At 32.2% G+C, this 21728-nt stretch overlaps 2 protein-coding genes across 3 annotated transcripts in view; one reads left to right on the forward strand and one right to left on the reverse strand.

Annotated features, from left to right (window-relative positions):
* The window catches only part of LOC114130748 (E3 ubiquitin-protein ligase MYCBP2), a 272960-nt gene that overhangs the window by 94527 nt on the left and 156705 nt on the right, over positions 1–21728 (forward strand). The window lies entirely within an intron of this gene.
* LOC126550949 (uncharacterized) overlaps positions 1–21728 on the reverse strand; it is a 119340-nt gene that overhangs the window by 4395 nt on the left and 93217 nt on the right. The window contains exons 2-3 of the mRNA XM_050203599.1: positions 13516–13932; positions 11536–11828 (exon numbers count right to left, since the gene is read on the reverse strand). Of these exons, the coding sequence (XP_050059556.1) occupies positions 11536–11828; positions 13516–13932 (710 nt within the window). The remainder of the gene's footprint in view (positions 1–11535; positions 11829–13515; positions 13933–21728) is intronic.

Below are 21728 nucleotides of genomic sequence, written 5' to 3' on the forward strand. Positions count from 1 at the left end.
ACGCGTATTACACTTATATTAATGCCCCGAAAACGATACTTTGGAAAACGCGTTTTTCCGGAATACTTCTCTTTGTCCTCGTCCGCAATTAAAGAGGTATAGCTCCGAAATGTATACGGTGTAAACCCATTCTCATAACCGTTATCACGAAGGCGACCATTTATTGCAGGCTGTCGTTTCAATTCGACCTTATCGTTCTATAATCGCACTCGCATATAACCGGTGTTCGAAAGTTATGATTTTAAAGATATTAAAATAAGTACCTACTTTATAAGTTTAAATATTTTTTTTCATTTAAAAATTATCTTAGTTTTCCAATATTTTATCATTGATATGTTTGCACAGAATTCTGAAACTGTTTTTTATTAAATATTTTATACTCGACAAATTTATTTATTGAGTATTGAAATTACTATATGATGGTGGTAAATTATATAAGTATAAATAATCAAAATAGCGGTAAAAAATTGATTTAAACTCTTATTTAAGGCACACGATAGGAATATAATACGTGAAAGTTACAATTTTCGATTCCTAAATTGGTATAATTATGTAATATGATAAGATTGTATAAAAAAACCTACACAAAATAAAAAAATCTGCACTACTTTAGGGATATTATTTCAATCTTCGGTCAATATGTGCAGCAGGCATAATATCGCAGACTCGAAGAAGTAAAACAATTATAGTGTGAAAGACTTACGCTGCAACGCTTTACAATTTATTAGTAGCTTGTCCACGAGCGTGCGTGTGTATAATAATAATAACAGTTATATAATGCACCTCTTATCTAATGCACTTTTACGGGGGTGAAAAAAAATACTCGGCGACTCGGAAGAGAAAATCTCGTTAAGAAAACATTTTAGATTCTTGTCGCGTATAATGGATTACTCGCGCGGTTTGATTGTATTATTATTAATGTGAGTAAAAAACGGGTTCGCACAAAACACAACCGTCATGGGCCGGACTCGCGGGGTGTCTCCGATAGTCGCCACCGCCTCTGTATAAGTACCCCTATTATATTATTATCATTATTATTATTATATTATACGTTTCGGAGTTGTTCAAAGTTTGTCTGGAAACGAGAACCGTCGTATAGAACATTGTAATATCGTTGAGTATAATATATAGATATGTGTGCACGCGGCGCGCGTAAAACAAGATGACGACCTGCAGATATTCGAGCGGAAATAAAAGTTTCAAAAACAAAAACTATGATTATGAGCTCCACTGCATAATTTATTTATACAATCACGCGATAATGGCATAGCGTCGCGAAATAGAGCCGTTCACTAGTTTGCGAATAATCAGACGTCGACGAAAGATACGATAATATATTTTACTCGCGTGGTGTATCCCGATGATAAGGACTTTGACTGCACAATAATAATATTGTACGTGTGGTGGACCTATTATAATGTCGAATTTGTTCGAAAAATATCGATTGTTAAATCACAATATTTTTTTTCGTAGCGTCGAATAGTGCAACTGTCTTTTCACTCGTCTGTGATTCTATTTTAAGACCACAAAACTTTTTTTAAAATTTATTTCATGAATGAATAATGGAAGCTATCCATTTCAAATATTCCGGGTATGTTATAAATACGCAATAAATACAAAATCATCCCAAGAAAATATTATATTATGAGATTTGAAAGTGTTCGATAACACCGATTATAGATTACACGTCATCATATTATTTTAGAAATACGCGTTGGAAGCAGGGACACTGACACAACCGAAAATAAATCGCCACGTCTATACGGCTTAGTGGTGGTTTTGAGATGTTCTGGGGACGAGACAAGCTGCACCAATTGGAAAAGTGATGGCAGCTTTAATTTCAGACGGATTTATTTAACCCTTATCACGGAGAACCGCATACACGAGTATAATGTTGCGCCGTCTTCGCGGTGATGAATTTTTAATGAAAACGCAATCACTGTATAGATATACCTATAGACACGACAGATTCGTTAAAACGAAAAAAAAAATAAAAACCTTCGTAAATCTGTTTTTACATCGATATTTTAGAGTCACAAATAATAATAATTATTAAAATAATAATGGAATATTTTTTTTAAATCGAGAACAATAATAATACTAAATCGTATTGTTTTCGTGGGAAACGGCGGTGAATTATAAATGACGTCTATGCCGGCAAAGACACGCCGTGTTTTCTTGTTTTCCCGTGTTAATCTTATGGAAAAAACGAGAAAACATGTTGTCCACAATGTGTATATAATGTATAATGTATAATATATAATATAATATTTATAAATAATGTATTTTATAGTTTATATACAACTAACGCTTGAGGGGCAGTGATATGATAACGTTTCAAAAACAAAAAAAAAACATAACTTTTGAAATCCCAGCGTACACTTGTTATATAATATATAAATATCTATAGGCATTCACTCGTATATATTTTCTTTTACTAACTCCCTCCATATCCATTTACCGTATTTTATACCGCCGAGTGGTTTTCCAGGACCGTTGCACTTTATTTACAATATATATATATTTAGATAGAGTGAACTATATATGGTGTAACCGCTAGGGACATAAGTGCTCATCAAAAATCTTGACGTTTTTACGGTGTCTCTTCAATTATTATGACGTACCTACCAGCCTTTCGACCATACCTTCTTCTTTGGTAGCTGGGCCGGGTAGGTATCTAAAAGTACCAGCTGCTGCATACTATATATTATATATATGTTGTACGGGTGCTTTTCAAAGATTGCTTTCCAAAAACGCATACTCTCTTTCATATACGCACACATATCTGTCACAGCCTATCAAAAAGCCTACTCGTTTACGTACACATATATAATTTTTATTTTATTATATATACACAGCCACTATTATGGGTGTGTGTGTGTGTGTGTGTGAAGTTCCTATATTTAATACACGTTGACGCACGTACTGGCAAGGATGAGGAAGTGACGAAATTAAAAAACTTTTTTCGCGCACTGCTGCACTAATGAGAAAGGATATACAACATAGGAGAGGGATTATATTATTATAATATTATGTGCTCGAATATATAGTGTCCGAATGTAATCAATTATTATTGTTGATTATATTTTTCGATGTGCCAATTAAACCAGCAGTAGTCCGCAGACGAAAGGCGTGACGTGCACAGAACGTATTATTTATAGTTTATACAGTGTGTTCAACGATAAAGTTAACATAAAATACTGGGGTTCATGACCCTGAAGTTAATTCATTCCCTTTTTTGAGTTAAAATTCGAATTTTTTCAAACAGCTTTAATCGATAAGGTTTTTCCTATCTTAAAAAATGAGTTATCTTATTTTGTAACAGTCTATCTACGATTTTACCAAGTACCAAGCGATTTCGCACTTACGACACCGCACTTAAGTTTTCAAATAAATCACACAAAAGATCACGTAACATTGTAAAATAGATACATTTTTAAAAATATGATAAATACAACATGCATAAATCTAAACTTTTACACAATCTCAATAAGTCAAATTTAAGATAAAAAATAACCTTCAAGTCAAAGTTGTTCAAAAACAATAAATGTAATTCAAATTCAAATTCAAAATTGAAGGGATAGTGTAATTTACATTTTTTTAAAACATGTGTACTAATATTAAAGTCCTAAATTTCGAAAAATACCCGGCATAAAATTAATTTTGGGTCATGCGTTTGAAATATTTCGCGTTACCTTTATTGTTGAACACACTGTAGAATACCAATGCATTAGATTGCTCATATTGCTTACATAGGTACCTTAAGGAGTTACAAGTAAATAATGCACGCTGTATTATATACATTATATTATGCATAATATATATTTTTACGGTGGCTTGTATCCGTTTCAATTTCGTCCAAAAGGTCAACCCCACAAACTTTGTGTGTATTCTCTTCGACCCCTAACGAGCCTAATTAATATTCGCCTATATGTACACACGCATAATAATATGCATGTGTGTGATTTAACAACCCGTAGGTTCACTAAACCGTCATCTATCACTCACCAGTTCTCGCTGGCATTTAATTGCGTAATATTTATATATATGGATGATGTATATTGTATATAAAGCGGACGACCGCTTTAACGGACCACCGAGATTTCGTATATTATTTAGTGTCGTAGAATAGTGTGCGAAGAGTCTATAATGGTGTAGTCGGGAAAAAAAGACCCTTTGCCATCCAGACAACGATATATTTTATGGCGACGACTATGACTATTACTACTACTAATACTACTAGCCGAGGTTTTTTTTTCTTGTGCGAACGGGGTTTTTTTTTTTTGTTGGCGCCTCTTTTTTCTCCATTTTAATCTGTCATGAATCGACGTGCTGAAAAATTATGGTTTTGATATGTGGCGTACTACTCTTTCTCTATCTATGTCCCTACAACAGTGCATGTCCGCACAGCTATAGGGCACATCACTCATTTGCCTGCACACAGGAGGACATAAAACACTACAACTGCTCGAAAACCCTTCCTCTCCCCTCACAAGTAATACGACCAAAATTTATTGCCCCGATTTCGTTCCCAGGTAAATTGGAAAGAGTGTGGTATGATGATATATGTTCTGTTTAAACCACTATAGTATACATTATATAGGTACGTATTTTTTTTCAATTACCATTTTTTTTCTGTCCCCGGAGGTTTTACGGATATTATTAAATTAATGTATTGCTGCAGTGCATTGCTCGTGGTTTGATCGAAATTCGAAATCCTTTTTTTTTTACGAAATAAACCCATAATTCGGTTAAATTCAATTGCGTCGAATACATATAAAAAAAAAATATATGTATTAAACAATAATTTGTTATAGTAACATTATGTTTAATATAATATCATTATGTCGTCTTTTATCATTAAAATAACGATCCACTAATACCAGTGTACATACATATATAATATGCATATTATTATTAGTATTATACAGCTGAGACCATATCAATCGACGAATATGTTGTACACGAACGAGATTTATTTGCACAACGCTATTCGTGTTTAATTAGACGGACAATCGAAGATTATTTATTTTAATATTCATTTGATTGAAGGTCTCGATTATTATAAAATATAATCACAATGTACATTATTCAAAACAATACACGTGATTTAAAAATAATGTTATTATATAATATTTTTGCCATTTATCTATTTTCCCGGTAAAATTCTAATCTTGTTCGCGAATTCGATTGTCTGTAATTAGGTACATACCACATTCTGCAACAATACAATAATAACAATAATAATCAAAAACCTAATGGTCAACACTTAACGTACCAAATAATCGGCGCACAGCGTGATTGCTAAAATAGATAAAATATTATATACATTATTTTCTATTATGTGCAATTACAATTGAATGTCATATTATAATATAATATGGACGATTGTTGAGAAGAATTAAAAATTAGATCGTTTTGTTTTTATCATTATTATTATTAAATCTCCTTTTGCGAATGGAAACGAACACACGACCTCGCAAATAATATGTATATTGATAAAGTATAACAATGCAAATTTAATATTATAAGCATATTATCAATTATAAACTCGCGTGTCGGGTGAATTTATTTCATAAGAAAATATCGTTGCGACATACAAATTTAGGACGGCCGACAAACGCGTATTCGTTACGGATCAGCAGAATGCGTTGAAACACGGTTGCATATAAATTGTGTACTTGTCAAAGGAATTTTTGCCTTCCACAGGCGACAGAATGTCCACAGTTAAAGGACGTGTGGCTTAGGTCGGTGACCTTTTTTTTGCGGTTGAGGGTGAAAGACGGATTTGGGTTGTAACTCTAACAACAATATCGTGGCAATCTCTCTCTCAGGTCGTCGTGTTTGTACATTTATACAATTTATCGTTGAAATAATGGTCGATATTAATGTCGGAAATAGCCAATAACGGACTGCTGCCCATTTGACTGGATTATAGGCACTTTTGGTAATATATATTTTGATTCAAATCACTGTATTTTAAACTCTAAACCCTCACGAACGATAACGTTTGTGTAAAAACGACGAAATCTTGATGATATTTCTTCGTGAAGACTATATTTGAAAATTTAAATCACGCCTACTCTTGAAAAAACAGGCACCTACCATTTGATCACTATATAGTAAACCATACAAAAAGATTTTATTTTTAAAAAAAGTACCATCAAACAAGCATTCTGTAAGATTTTAAGAAAAAAATTATCCATACCTATATACAGTTTTCTTTGGTACATTCCAAATGCTTTATTTTTTGTCGATAGAATTTAACAACAACACGTTTGCGTTAGTAAATTTTTGTTTTGGTTTGGTGAGGGATTTATTCTACGCGACTTTGAAGTGGCTTATTACATCCGTTCCATCAGTGAATTGGCCTATAGTGTAGGGTGTAATATAATTTTGTCGCGCAGTGGCAAGTTTACTACCTAGGTATATATAGTAATACGTAAAAGCGTTAATATCGTTTTGTCATTTTGATCGAGTGGCATGAAGTGCGGATGAGACACAATAACGTAATAACATTATATTGTTATTGTTATTATTAGACAATTTTTCGCACGAACATCTGATTTCGAATTGTCGACGCTTTATATCCTAATAATACGTTGTATTATGATTTATATTTGTTATAATCTAATTACAGCTAGAAACGTGTGGGTCCACGTGCAGTTGAATCAAGTTCGTGGTATTTAGTTATTTTGATTTTAATCTCTTGTAGTGGGAATAAAAAATGTAACATAATATACGTGTTTAACTGAAAAAAAAAGAAACGATAAAGAACATGATTTCCGTCGCATATTGTTTTATTATAAAAATATTTTTATTACAAAAAAAGTTATTAACTTATAATCTATTTACAACAAATTCGACAACAATTTGATAAAATCTTTTATTTAATGAAAATGTCAGATGGTTTGAAAGCCAAAATATTTATAAAACGTTATATTATTGCTATGTAGTATTGTAGTTGTCCACTAATGTTAATGATTATGTGTTTAATAATTATATAGGTATATATATATATAGGTATATATAGGTATATATAGGTATATTATTGCTATTTAATTTTCTTTTCGAATCGTATAACAACCATAAAAAAGTATTAATTTTTTTTTGTGAAAATAAGAACAATTATTAAAGTTTAAAATCTGGACTCATAATGTCTTGTTTTTCGGTTCTCAATGAATTTTAATTCGGATTTAGACTGTATACTACCTAATTATACCGTTTATCATTTATTAGGATTATGAGGTTTCTAAACGATTTACTTATGTTGTAACTGTAACTATAATATAATAATAATAATAATAATATATTAAACGACGCTCGTCGTCATCGCCGTTGGTGACCGCGATGTAATATGACTAGAAACTGTAAATACGCACGTTTAAAGCTTTTGCCTGGAGGTAATCGACGAAATGATTTTGAACAACTGTACTTGTACATAATATATTCTATATATTATGTTTACAATGTAGAACGACATGAACATCTGTGGCTTCAACAGATGAGATTTTCGTCTCTACGAGTGTATGTATGCAATTTTTATTAAATCTCGTTTTGCCCTCATTTTATATTTAGTTTGGTTAAGAAGTTTTAGTTGGTTAACATGAACCAAGAACAATTATTACGACGGTTCTGTTTATAGTTCAAACCCTTATCGTACACTTACGCTCTTACTTGGTAAGAGATAAGACTTGAATTAAGCAACTTAGTCGCTTTTAAGAGTTAAGAATTGCGCACGCCCTTAGTGGTATATACCTGAGAATTTTCTGTTCACGCTTTTATTTAAATACACAATGTATCATAAATTCAAATAAAATTGTACGACTGATTTTTAAGTATTTTTTAATATTTGAACAAACACGACTAAAATTGTTTCATTTAAACACGTATCCGGCTCTGTATATTTGAATTTTGTTATGGGACTTGACACGATCACTCTAACACTATGCGATGCATATTAATACGTATTAAAATCTTACTGGACATAAAATAAACGGATATGAAAAGCGTTACTCACGTGAGGCTACGATTACATGATATAATGTGGTGCAAAATTTCATATATTACTGTATCAGAAGAAATTTAAGTGAATACATTATATTATTGTGTATATTAAATGTATGGTTTAAAACAATTTCGTTGACAGAAAGAGTTTTGGGTAAAAGGAAGAGTTACGATATTTTTTCGAAAACCACGTATGAGGTGAGGACAGCATTATATTATACTTAATATATTAGAAAAATTGGCATTTGGTTGTGTAGCGTTGACGTTTTGGGAGAAATTTCCATCGTCGTACATGCCACTGAGTTGAAAAATGTAGTGTTATTTGTTGACTCGGCGTGTAACGACGACAATGAGGACGAGAACAGTCGTGGAATTCGTCTCATTTATTCCGCCGCACAACAGTTGTATGTAGGGTAGCTCGGTTTTTAAATTAAAAAGTTGCTACTTAGTTTTTATTGTCCCGTGACGTTGTTGAATTAAAGAATGGAAAAAAAGAAAGAAATAAAGAAAGAATGATGAAAAAAAATTATATATAAGAATGCTTAATAATGTGTACTTTTATCTCGTCGTCGCGGACATGCCGAAATAATGGCGAAATACAGTTTTTCATGGTGGAACGCCACCGTACAGCTAAGCCGAGTGTAAAATTCTGCGAGAAATTCAGTTTTTGAACGTCTTCCGGCGGGTCCGTGTGCTTTCTAAAGGACGAATGTTCGCAGTTTTGACTACCTACCGCTTAACGGGAACGACAATATTTATACATAATATTAAAGTATTAAGTGCAAGATGAATGATGAAAAGGCGTGCTGATAATATGTGCTAATTTTAAAAATAAAATTTGAAAAGACTTTTTCGATGCATTTTTTCTCATCTAAATAATGTAATTTAGCGTAAAATACATAAAACGGAATAGTTATTTGTAACTTTCCTCGTTGAAAATCGTTTATAAATAATAAAGCTGATTAAAAGTAGGGCACGGGTTCCTTGAAATTCTAATTATTGAGAAAAAAAGCTACCAGTTAAATACCAATTCGATTATTAATTATTCATCGACAATTTTAGAAATGAATACCATAGAACATCCATCTCTAAAGAAAAATGTTCAAATAAGTTAATATTAGTACCTATGCGTATATATTGACTTAAAATTATTAATAATATAACCCTATACACATATTAAATTCAGAGTGATTCACCAAGCATGTACTTATTTTTTTTTAATCATAGTTCTGATTTTTAGAATTTTTAAATACCTAAACTTAAAGAACGTATTTTCAAAGTCTTGAGATTTTATTTTGAATAACTCAATGGATTAGCATCTGCAGCGAAATAAGTTTTAAAAAGACACCTTCCTTTTATACTATAAATTATTTAGAATATATACATATTTTTTTTTGAGTTTTTGTGTTCTTATTAAAAATACCAATTATTTAATTTCAGTTATGTGATGTATTAAATAAAAGTAATAGTCCTTAGAAGTGGTTTTACAAAAATATTTAATACTTAAATGTAATATTGAATCTATAGTATTTATTTTACCTACTTGAAAAAATGATGAATATTGATATCTAAATGAATATCAATTATTGAAACTTGAAACTTACGAAGCTCCATAGATCCCACGTTTTCAAAATTTCAAAAACCCATTATTGTACGGAATTATTATCTTTTCGATCGAATTGAAACTTTGATACATCAACATTTTTAGAAAAATGGGGTTAGCATGCTTTGCGAATCACCCTGTATAAATTGAAAATGTTTAAAAAAAAAGTATAATACTTTTATACGTATATTATGGTAAAAATGACCATAGGTTAATACAAGATAATATTATAATGCAATAATTATTATTGGATTCATGTCGCCAGCTATTACTAGAACTCGGTGAGCGAAGTGCTCTGTGATTATCTGTGTCATCTAACTGTGATGACGTGTTTAATAATGTGTTTTGATAGAGAAGTCAAGAGCTGTGTCAATTATTCCGTTTCCGCGTATACGATAATATGATAAAATATAATATAGCGTGCTTTTGTAACAAAGGTGTACGCGTCGATCGATATGCCAAAGTATATATATAACTATTATAAGACGTCGTAAAGGGCAAACCGCGACATCGATTTGTCGTCGGTGTCGTACATAATAATAACAATAATAACATAATACGCGTGCATCGAAATGTGGTTATTGATTCGATTAAATTATATCGTCATATGGTTTAGTTCGCCAAATTATTATAAACACGAAATCACTGCCAAATCAATCGATTTGAACGCGTAACAATGTATGCTATTTATAATACACGATGTGTTACCTCTCGCCGACCACATGTCTCATAATCATGTCGTTTAGTATGTAGGTACCCTCTTGTAACATTTGGATACTTAAATGCACGCGTTCTCAATGATTGAATATACGTACGAAAACACAGGTCGTGCCGCGATAACACCGCAATGGTATCGTCTTAACGGACCGTCATAAACGTTTTAACGCCTCGGGAAAGGCTAAAATTTTAATTTAAGTAATTATTTCTACATGACGAGCCTACAAATCACGTGTTTGTTTTTTGCTACCATTTTTTACATGTGTGTTTTATATTATAGGAACGTGATTATGGGACTACGATGACCAATGATATTGGAATATGGTCATTAGAAGATATTGTATAATTAGGGAATTCTTGGTTGTTATACAATTGCAACTTTTTTTTGTTCCTTTACGGTTACTCAGAATATTATCCAATTACATCCTCAATTAGGTTACAGATGTGTTTTATGAGACCGGTATTTAAAATATAATCTCTTTTTTTTTTAAACATTGTTTCAGTGCAATTAAATCTTTTCATTTTATCTCTATAATTTAATTTTAAATTGATAAAAAATATGTGAATAGTATACAATTTTCGTAAGTGTTTTAAATAAAATGTTCGGTATAAAATATTAACATTTTATTTTTTTTAATGTATAAATATTGCTACCATTTCAATCACCGCTTGTGTATATATTAATTTAGTTAGACGGTAGTATATATACTATATAGTATACATCATAATGTAATCACATAGTTTTGTTAACTAAAAGAACTTGCACACTATTATATTATATATTTTTAATATGTTTAATAAATAATTTAAAAAATTAGCATATACTATTACTAAAACCGACTTTACTTGTGTTTCCACACGCACTACGACTGAATTCGCGTGTCATTTTCTATATAGTGAATTTTTCCGTTGTTTTAAAGTAATACAGCGAAGCGATTCGATCAAACATAAATCTAGCTAGCAGTATAATTTAAAACACATGTTGATTACATTTTAAATATCATAACGATACTAAGTGACTTAAAACCATTACGGCGTGCCCGGTCACGAAAGACAAAATGATTTATCTTTAATTACTCGAAAGTATTAAATTATTATTTTCAAAACTTTCGTTAAGATAGTCGTCTTAATTACTCGTATATTAAAGTTCTACAAACCAGACGAGTATCATCGTCATTGTATATAGGTACTAATCCATCTATACTCACTCGGACTGTTCGATAATTATATTCTGCACGACGGACATGATAGCGTCGCTTTGCAATTCGTGGATGTTGCATCTTGTCATTCGGAGGTTGTTGATGAGCGCAGAGTTTTGGAACGCTTCGCTCTCCATCAGGTTCACAGTGACGTTGGTCAGCGTCGCGTTGCCAATATCATTGATCGGAAACGCTTTCCGCTCGATTGTACCAAACTTACAATTGGTGATAGACAGTAAATCGATAGACGTATAAAACGCGTACGATGGTAATTTGTCTGCGGTCAGATCTTCCAATATCATCTGTGATCAAATTAGAAATTAGAGTTAGAAAAATTGAAAAATTAAGTTTTTATTGTAGTGGCTGTGTCTGTATTTTTTTTTTTTTATTAGAAAGACCTAATTCCGTAGTGAATTTTATAATATAATAAACGAAGTTCTTTAGTATTTTATTTTGTTTTTGTAATAAGAAAAAATCTTATAGAAATTTAGGAAATGAATCTCGTATTTTTAGACATTTTAATGAAAAATAGTACAGTTTTGATTGATATTAGTTATGACTTATAGAATTCAACTTAGATTTTATAATAAATTAAAATTATTTAAAAAATGATATCAGAGTAAAACTCAAACTTGGGAACGTATATAAGTTTATTTTGTTTTAAAAACTGTTGCTGTGAAATCGCTAAAAATGATAAAAACGTGATTAAAAATCAAAAAAATCTCTGTTGACCTACACAAAAACATATTGTATAATTTATAGTTACAGATATGACTATAGCCGCGTCTACCGTCTACCTAGTAATTACAGTGCAGCGTATTTGATATATTTATCTATAACGTTTTGTAAAATAATGATTGAAATTCGATTCAATAACATATAATGTATTAATCAAACGGTTATAAAGTATAAATAAAAAGGTATATATTATGACGGTACGGTTGAGTGTGATACCGATGCAATTGCTATCGATAGCCTACATAATATACTGGCGTGTGATAAATGAAAAAGACGAGCAAACGATTTTTTCCGTCTTTAATCTGTCGTGTCGTTTCACCGCGGCGACATGGCACCCGCAATAGTCGCAGAAATTATATCGTGTATCTGTTAAAAACACTCGTGTGTCGCCACGAATTTGAGTTCCAAAAATTATTGCCGAGCATTAAACATATATATTTTAGTTTAAAAACGCATTATTCTCGTGCTGTTAGCAACGTTATATATTTTTTAAACTTTTAGGTCCGTAAAAAACCTACAAAATTTATGATCTCTATATTATATAATTCATTTCAAACTTTTAAAGCTCTTATAAACATGATAAGCTATATATCCACGTAACCGTCGCATACCGTCGTAAAATCTCTAGGGCTAATATATTTATATATTAATATTATATAGTCGTTGTTCGACATTAATTCTTTAAAATTAGTTTTCGGGCGGTAAATTTCAACTGCTTTACCGTCAGGTTGAGATGGTGGTTTTGTTTTTGGAAATTGACGTGAATAACCAAGAAGGCATTCATCGATTTCTATAGTTGTAAGCTCAACGAAATCAGATAATGAGTTTTGATTTGCATGAACATCAATATTGAAACGGAGATGGATATTTTCTATAGAATTTTGCTATAGCAGATTACACAGTGGTAATAGTATGATCGATACACACGATTATAATGTACGAATAGTTACAACTCGCGAACTGGAATAAATAAGGAAAACTTGTAATGTCGCGGGATGCTGATTTCGAGCTGAAAAGGTCGTTGGGTGTGTTTAGGACGCGGAATAAGATCATTGGTATCGTATAATGGAAATTAAACCTGACCTTTGCGATTAGTATAATGTACCAAATAACTCTACAAGATCGATTTACTGAAAAATGAGAAAAAGTAAAGACTAAGAGCACGACGGTTATGGTGGACTTATATAAGTATACATAGGTGTATACTTAATATTTTATAATAGGTATAGCGTTTTTAAGTTTCATCATCACCTGTTTAATTGGCGAACCCATTCCCGCGTTCTTGAACGTATTTTTGGACAAGTGCAGCGCGCCGATCCGACGGAATGCAAACGATTGGAGCTTGAACACGACCTCGCTGCCCAGCCGGACCACATCGCAGTCCTCCACCAGCACGTCCACCGTGCCGTCGTTGGGATGAAACGCATTCGTGTCCAGGTACAGCTGATGCACGCGGCTGATGGTCACCATGAAATTTGTGCGAACGTTCTTCAGTACGCCTTGTGACCGGATCGTTACATGGTCGAACCCGGTCACGTTGAACGACCGAAGACCAACGAATCCCGCCAACGTCTTGTGGCTGACGGTCAGATTAGATCGGCCATCACCGTTTAAGTCCAGTACCACCAACGATTTGTTCAAGTTCTTGTCCGGTTCCCATATTTCATACTAGAAAATCCAACAGAACGAATCAAACGACTATTAAAAATAACACAACTACAGTTTAATATTTAATTAGTTTTGAGGAAAATAATATAACTTGGAGCAAAGCGGCTATACGTTTGTAAATGAAATATATCGATATAATAGACTTTATTTCAATAATTATATAGTCCGAACCGTCATTTTCAGTCGTTGCCTATACGATAACATAGACAGTGTATTAAGTATATTATGTATTACTTTTAAATAGTTTCAAAAGTCTGATCAACTATTATATTGTCCGTTCTATCAAGGAAATCGGTTCACGAAAGTATTGACGAATTACGATGGTGTGATATTAAATAGATTAGAGACGTATAGAATCTAAACGTTTGTAATTGTTATAACAGTGATTTGTTATACATTTTACGGTGTTTTACAATTTATTAGGATTTATTTTAATAGAAATAGGCCAACAAAGAATTGTGCATACATATTTTACATAAAAAAATATCACTGTGTAAAATATATAAACTGATTTTCTGACATAAATTATGTTTGAACACGGTATTACATTATTGCGTTTGATAAGAAAAAGCGAATATTTTAAAACGAACGCGAGTCCTTGACAAAATTGTAAAAAAAATTGTGTACGGATAACATGAAACGAATACATACAGCGTGTTATTGAAAAATATATTTTATTTTTTTTTTATCAATATTTCAATACCTATATTTAGTAACAAATTTATTTTTGTATAAAATGTATTATCATCACTTGTCGAAGAGCTAAAACGAAATCACAAACCTTATAAGGTCTATGAACAAAAGTGATCTTTTTAAATTGATTAAAAATTATACTGGACATATTTAAGAAATATTTTTGTTAATGGGAAATGGGCGTACATTGCATTTATTTTTTTAATTTAGTCTGGTCTTTGATTTTACTGTTTATATAAATAATTCACTACCTTCTAAGCGAAACATTTCAAACACGTGGTTTTGTGGCGTTGTGCTAAAATAATCAATAAAACGCAAATTACTATAGTGGACATGACTGATTACGGTTTACTACGGGTACCGTACTATTTAACCCGAGAGAAACATTTTACACTTCCAGGTAAGTGATGGACAGCCATATTCTTGCGTTTAGGTCAACTAAACCCGACTATTCAACATTTCCAGGGTTTTAGGCTTTCTAATTTGTCAACTCGCTGTATTTTCGAAATTTATCATCAGCAAAATTATATACAGTTGTCCTTGCGGACTTCGTAATTAATTAAAATACCAATTACTGTTATGCCTAATCCCTGCAAGGACAAAAATAACAAATGCCAAAAACTCATAAATCATACCTAAGTTTGAACTTATATGGGCACCTGCTGTGCACTATAATTTCTAATGGAAAGTTTTTCCATTCTATGGTTGTATGTATTAAAATATAATATTTTAAAACCGTTGAATTAAAATTGTACGAGTTAGTAGTATTACCTAAATTTCAATTTCCATCAATATATATATTTTAAACGTACTAATTATTATGTACAATGACTTAACCATGATAACGACTGTTAGTCAGAGACTAAATACATTTTTTCATACTAAAATAAAAACAAGTGTGAGCATAAGTTATTTATATTTTATTAAAGGTTAGATTAAATCAGTCTATATTAAGTATAACATACCGATATGTTTTCAATCGTTTCATATTATGATATTGAATATAATAATTTGTCTACTGAAGAAACTCCTCACTTAATATTATATATTATACAATTGCGCAGTTTATATTTTTATAAAAAAAATTGTATGTATTCTGATAAAAAAGTTTGTACGATTGCTGTTGGAGACATCGAGGGCTTTAATACCGAAATGCTCCATGAATTGTGATACTCTGGTTTTGGCACACGAACACGGAGAGCTGTGTAATCCCGAGGGATTACGCGATGCTTGACAAACGTGGTAGATTACGTGAAAAATGACGTGCACTGTTGCGCACATTATTTTCCTATTAAAATTGGCAATGTGAGAGTTCTTTTGTCTCCATTTTCGCTATTGCGCTAGATTCTATCGGGACCGTAAGTCTGATTTAATTTATGTGTACAAATTCAATGTCTAATGGAGCTGGTTGAAGTCTACACGTTATATGTACACTTAAATATTACAAATATTATAAACGTACTCCAATACACATTATAATTTCAGACTTCATTAAATCATTATTATTTTGTTTAAGTTTCAGTCTGACGACTGTATATATAGATAACAATGAGTTTAGGTATATAATATGATATATAGTGACTTAAGCGTAATTGCAATCTTAATACGCACGGGATAAACACAAACCTCATGTTATATCATTTTATTTTGAAATTTTTCATCGTAACTGCTAAATCTAAACCAAAAATGCGAAGAATATATACCGTAAAAATATAACTCCTATAGTAAAACTTATAGTTTGGAAAACGGAAAGCTGAAACGCGTCGACGTAAAACGATCAGTACCTATGTTATAGTAGTTTACCATGCATATTGACGAGTATCGACGTACATCCGATCGATCAGAATGCATTCATCATGATTACCAAAAGTTATCGAAAATTGGTAAACTTAGAACTTTAAAATGATAAGAAATATACGATGTCGATGTACATCACGAAAAACACTTTAAATGCGTTGTAAAATAAATTGGATTTCCAGAGTCATAGAACATTGATGATATATAAATCGAAAATATCAATTTTTATATATTGTTTTGTATATTATTAAAATATACAAATATACATAATATTTGAATGACATTACAACATATTATATCCGAATTTGACGATAAAAATATTTTAGAAAACATTTTATTTTAATAATTATTAAAATTAATGTTATATACAATATGATTTTTAAGTTTTTAACGATTCGTGGAATTAACAAACAAAAACAGTAAAACCCTTTTTTTAGTTTGTATTATTTGGAATTCTATGCGCAATATACACAAAGAGTGTATAACATTTGTCTATTAACTATATATACCTACGACGTTATTTATAGCGCATATTATATTTATAATCGTACGACGTTTCGGCTTAAAGACCTACAGAGACCTCTTTGGAGTAATTTAATATCGATTGAATGGATGTATAATATATACTTATATAGCAACGACGATGAGTATCTTTTACGTAAGCTCACTTCAAATTTCTCAATTTCCATCGTTGTCGTTTATTTCCAAGTGCGATTTTAATAATGTGCGGAACAAAGTTCACGATAATTGTGGGTGAAACGCGAGAATGAAAATATCTTTGAGAGACAAGTGTATTTATATACAGCAAACGTTATTTGCATATGAATCCCTAGGCGAAATTAAACTGGACTCTAAACGAGACACGGTAGTCTAATAAAATTGTTCGCTGGCTCAAGTTATATATCGCCGGAACACTAACTTTTATGCTCACAGTCATATGTATGTATTGTACATATAATATATATTATATATATTATATATGTGTATTATTTGTTCTTTTTTTCTTTTCTTTGTTTATTTTTATTTTTGTCGTCCCATATATGTACAGTGTACACGGTACTTTATATCTATAATATATAACGCGTGTGTATGTGCTCGCGAGTGTGAGTATGCGTCGGCTGACAAAAAATTGCCTTACCATCAAAACCAGGACTAATATAAATCCGGTTTAATTGTATATCGGTTGATTGAGCACAGTGAACGGTCTGGCGGTATGGTAGAAAATCGTAATGGTTCAAAGAGGCCCAGTGGAATTGTAAGAAACGATGTGCCTTCCTTATTTTCTTTTCGACTTCCAGACAGCAGTTTTTTTTTTACGGGATACAATTTTCTTCACGTACGTGATTCGAATGCTATTTTTTTACGATATACAGCCCCCGGAGTTATGTTGGTAATTTTTTTTTACCTCTCAAACAAAATTTACGTGCCACAAAAGAGAGGAGGTTATTTTTGGTAAATTACTAAACATGGATAGGTCAGTGCAGATCAAATTATCAATATTCATAAGGTAATATAACTAGATTAAATTTAGAAAGACGATATACATACATTTATGTAACAAAATAATGCGACTTAGACATACATATTTTGAAATCGTAAAACATTCTGTTCTAGTGGTAATCATTAATAAAAAAAAAAACTGTAATCCTCACTGATGTGCCTCTAAGCCTGCAATTTTTGTTTTGCATTAAACCGGTATAATATAATAGGGAATTATATTTTGACGGCATAAATTTGCCATTTGCCGAACCGTATACTGTGTCACTCTACCGTTAAGACACACTTTGAGTTTAAAGCACCTTGTATATAGTAAGAAGCTATTAAAAATCCAGCTATATGAAAAAACAGGCTATTTGGGCGGACAAGGTTATTTCACGGGTCATAGAACATAATGACTCATTGGCGGGAGTAAGGGCGAGTCGTAAGAACAGAGATAAGTCGTAAAACAAAAGGACAAAGAGTCTGACCGTTCTTTTTGATCAAAATTATCACCCCAATAGGTTTAAGTTCCTTTTAGGGCTTTGAAGTTTCCTGTTCTGGCCATCGGATTTTGTACAGATAGTGCAAGGCGAGAAATACATCACATCTCATCATTCATTCGACGGTTCAATTTATTATTGTATTAAATGAAAATTTTTATTTTATCATTGTTGCTACTTATTATAATTTTTTGAAACGCCATTATGACAGCTTTAAGGATAAAAGTAAAACTTTTAATGAATGAAAAATTATGTTACGCGAATAATATTTTATAATATTGTCTGTTTGTAAGACAAGAAACACGAAAAACTTTTATCTGCATTACTTTGTTTTTATACAAAAAAAAAAAAAAAATATATAACAATAATACTATTAAATTAAATTTGAATATAACTAAAGCTGTATTGACGGCATGATATAATAAAACTAATTATAATATCATAATAGTGTCATCATTTTCTTTTTTATAATTTTTCAAAATACCAATTAAAGTTTCTATAACATTCAATAGGTACTCAAACACTAACCACGTGTTACTATATTTAGTATTATGTAGGTATATATAATTACATGACGAAACCGAAAATCACTTTAAACAATATCCTATAATATTATAATATAGAACACTGCTGAACATCGCGCAGTCAACGAAAATAATACTCATGGTTTTGGCTTGACACATATCACTATATGTTCATGTATAGTAATAATAACATGTTTACTTGTATTAATTATAATTATGTGATGTGATGGCGCGTTATAGCGTCGTAGTATGTATTTAAAACGTAAGTCCGTCCGATGTGATGTCAAACGGAAATGCGATATAATTAGGTATTCATGTCTTTATGTACCTGTATACATAATACGCATAATTTTGTGTGCAGTGATGTTTTATAATATGCGTTCGACTACAGTTTACCTATATTATTACGTTATTAATGGTGCAAATAAAATTCGCGATGTTACACGATTTAGACGTCCAGTATATAGGTATAGCATAGCACGCGTTTCTTTCTCGTCGAGAAAATTTATGTGTACCGTACACGGCCGAGTGGAGAAAAAAAAGGTCGTAAATAAGCTTGCGATTCTCTGCATATAGAGGTGCCCAATTTTATCTATGTGTTCGAAGCACTCGAGTTAATTGCGCAACGATGGTGGAAGCGATAGGAAAATCACAACAACAAAAAACAGGTGTATACGCAATAGACTACCTATTTGTATATACCAAGACAAACGTTTCCCACCCACACACACACACACACACACACGTACGTCGTACATGCACACGTCTCTATTGTTTAGGGCGAGTTTATTTATATACATAACATATACAGTTTACACGTGTGGCGGTGGCGGTTCACTGAATTCCGGTTCATTAAAATCGGGTGGCCCAGCGTGCGATTAAAATTCACCCGAAAGCGCGCACCGGAAGTGACGAAGAATAAATAACACGGGTCGGGTCGGAGTCGGAGTCGTCGGAGTCGTCGTCGCCATTTTACGATGTGATGGAAATCTAACGATGTTTGTATGTATGAGTGCTTGTGGAATAGAGGTAGAAATGTATAATGAATGCGTACACGTGTGTAGCGAGTACTGTTCATGTACACGGTGATCGTTTCCTCGTCATATTAGTTGACGAAGTTTTCGGGTTAAATTGATTTTGATCGTTATTGTCGTCACGGATTCAAACTTTCCGAGTTCAAACGTTTTTTTTATTTTATATATTAATGTACCTACGCTCACAGTAGGATTATGACGATTTATGCATTTTTTTACTTTATTTATTCGATTACCGATCGTAATATAAAATATAAATGCAATGTTTTTTTAAAAATAATATTTTCGTATAAACAACAGAGTAGATAGTAAAAAAAAAAAATTGAAAACTGTATAAGTTAGGATGCCTAAATAATTTGACGAGTGAATAATAAAACCGATGTGTTAATAAATTAAATGTTAAATTTAAATCTTCGGAAAGGACAGTTCCGGGGAGTCAACAACAGAACGATCGTCTTGTTTAGGCCAACGTGTTGGACTATAAAATGACGGTGCGGTGAGGTACGGATGTGTTCGTGGGATGTGTGACTAAAAGAGAGACGATGTCGACGCCAACGGGAAGGACTCGGGGGCAAAAAGTTAAGGGGAAATGACAGCGGTTGGTGTGGGGAGGGTAAAACACGCGTGCATAAAGCCCCTGTTCTAATTACGTGCGAACCGGAGAATCACTTTATACAGCGGGCGACGGCCATTAATTTAATCCAACCGTCACCGCCGCTGCCGCCGGTCATCGTCGTCGTTTGGGCCGTATAATAATAATCCAGCGCGTTTATTAAAATAATAATAATAATAATAGTAATAATAATAAACCTCGGTGTCCTTTCTCCAAATTCTCTGCACGCCTCCCCCCAGACATAATGCTAAAACAAGCCCGGTTCTAAACGGGATTCAACGAGCGACAAGTCCGTCCGGCCATCGTACGCTGCAGCGTGTGTCGCGGCATTAGCTATTATATGGTTCGGAAATAAAACTTACTGTCAAAAGACGGGTGAAAAAAAATACAAAACAATAAATCGTTTCCTTTGCTTTTCCAGTCGCACCGCCGCCGACGACGCCTGGCAACTAGCCCGCCACCGCGACGGGTTCGTCGGACTGTGCGCGCGTTTAAAAAAAAAATAACGACAAAACTAAAACGTACACATACCACGCGCCGAGTTCTGGCCAAGACCATTATACTACATTAATATTTTAACGAATATATATATATATATATATATATTATGCGATGTCGGCGAGCGCTGCTATGGTTCGGAGTAGTGTCGTTTCGGACGAGTAAATAAGGTCTGATCGAAATACTGCTTACTGTGACGCATAGAAATGGCAATCACAGTCTCGATTTCGGCCAGAGATCTGTATAATATAATCCGAATCGAATTTCTGTACACGAGCCTTCCAAAATTTAACGTTTGATATAAAGACTTTCCAATGTTCACACAACAATATTATATTATAGCTACACGCGTAATACCATAATAAATTCCATAGTATACCTATTTGTAACATTACTCGTTCTTAATTTATTGCCGTTATTAATAATCCGCGTTCCGTTAAAATAGTATTTAAAACACTCGTTTATTACGCAAATACCTGCGCGAAATAATGCAATAGCAATTTTCAAACTTATTTAATATGCCTCCAGAAGTTGGCTAATAAGTTTTCCACTTATTAGTTATAAATTAACTTAAGTAAAATTATTAAAATATGTTAAATTAGAATTTATTGATATTTATCACAAATAGTAAACGTTGTTCTAAGTTTCCTTCAAAAGC

The sequence above is a fragment of the Aphis gossypii genome, chromosome 1 (genome assembly GCF_020184175.1).
Source record: "Aphis gossypii isolate Hap1 chromosome 1, ASM2018417v2, whole genome shotgun sequence".
In the NCBI taxonomy this organism is placed as follows: domain Eukaryota; kingdom Metazoa; phylum Arthropoda; class Insecta; order Hemiptera; family Aphididae; genus Aphis; species Aphis gossypii.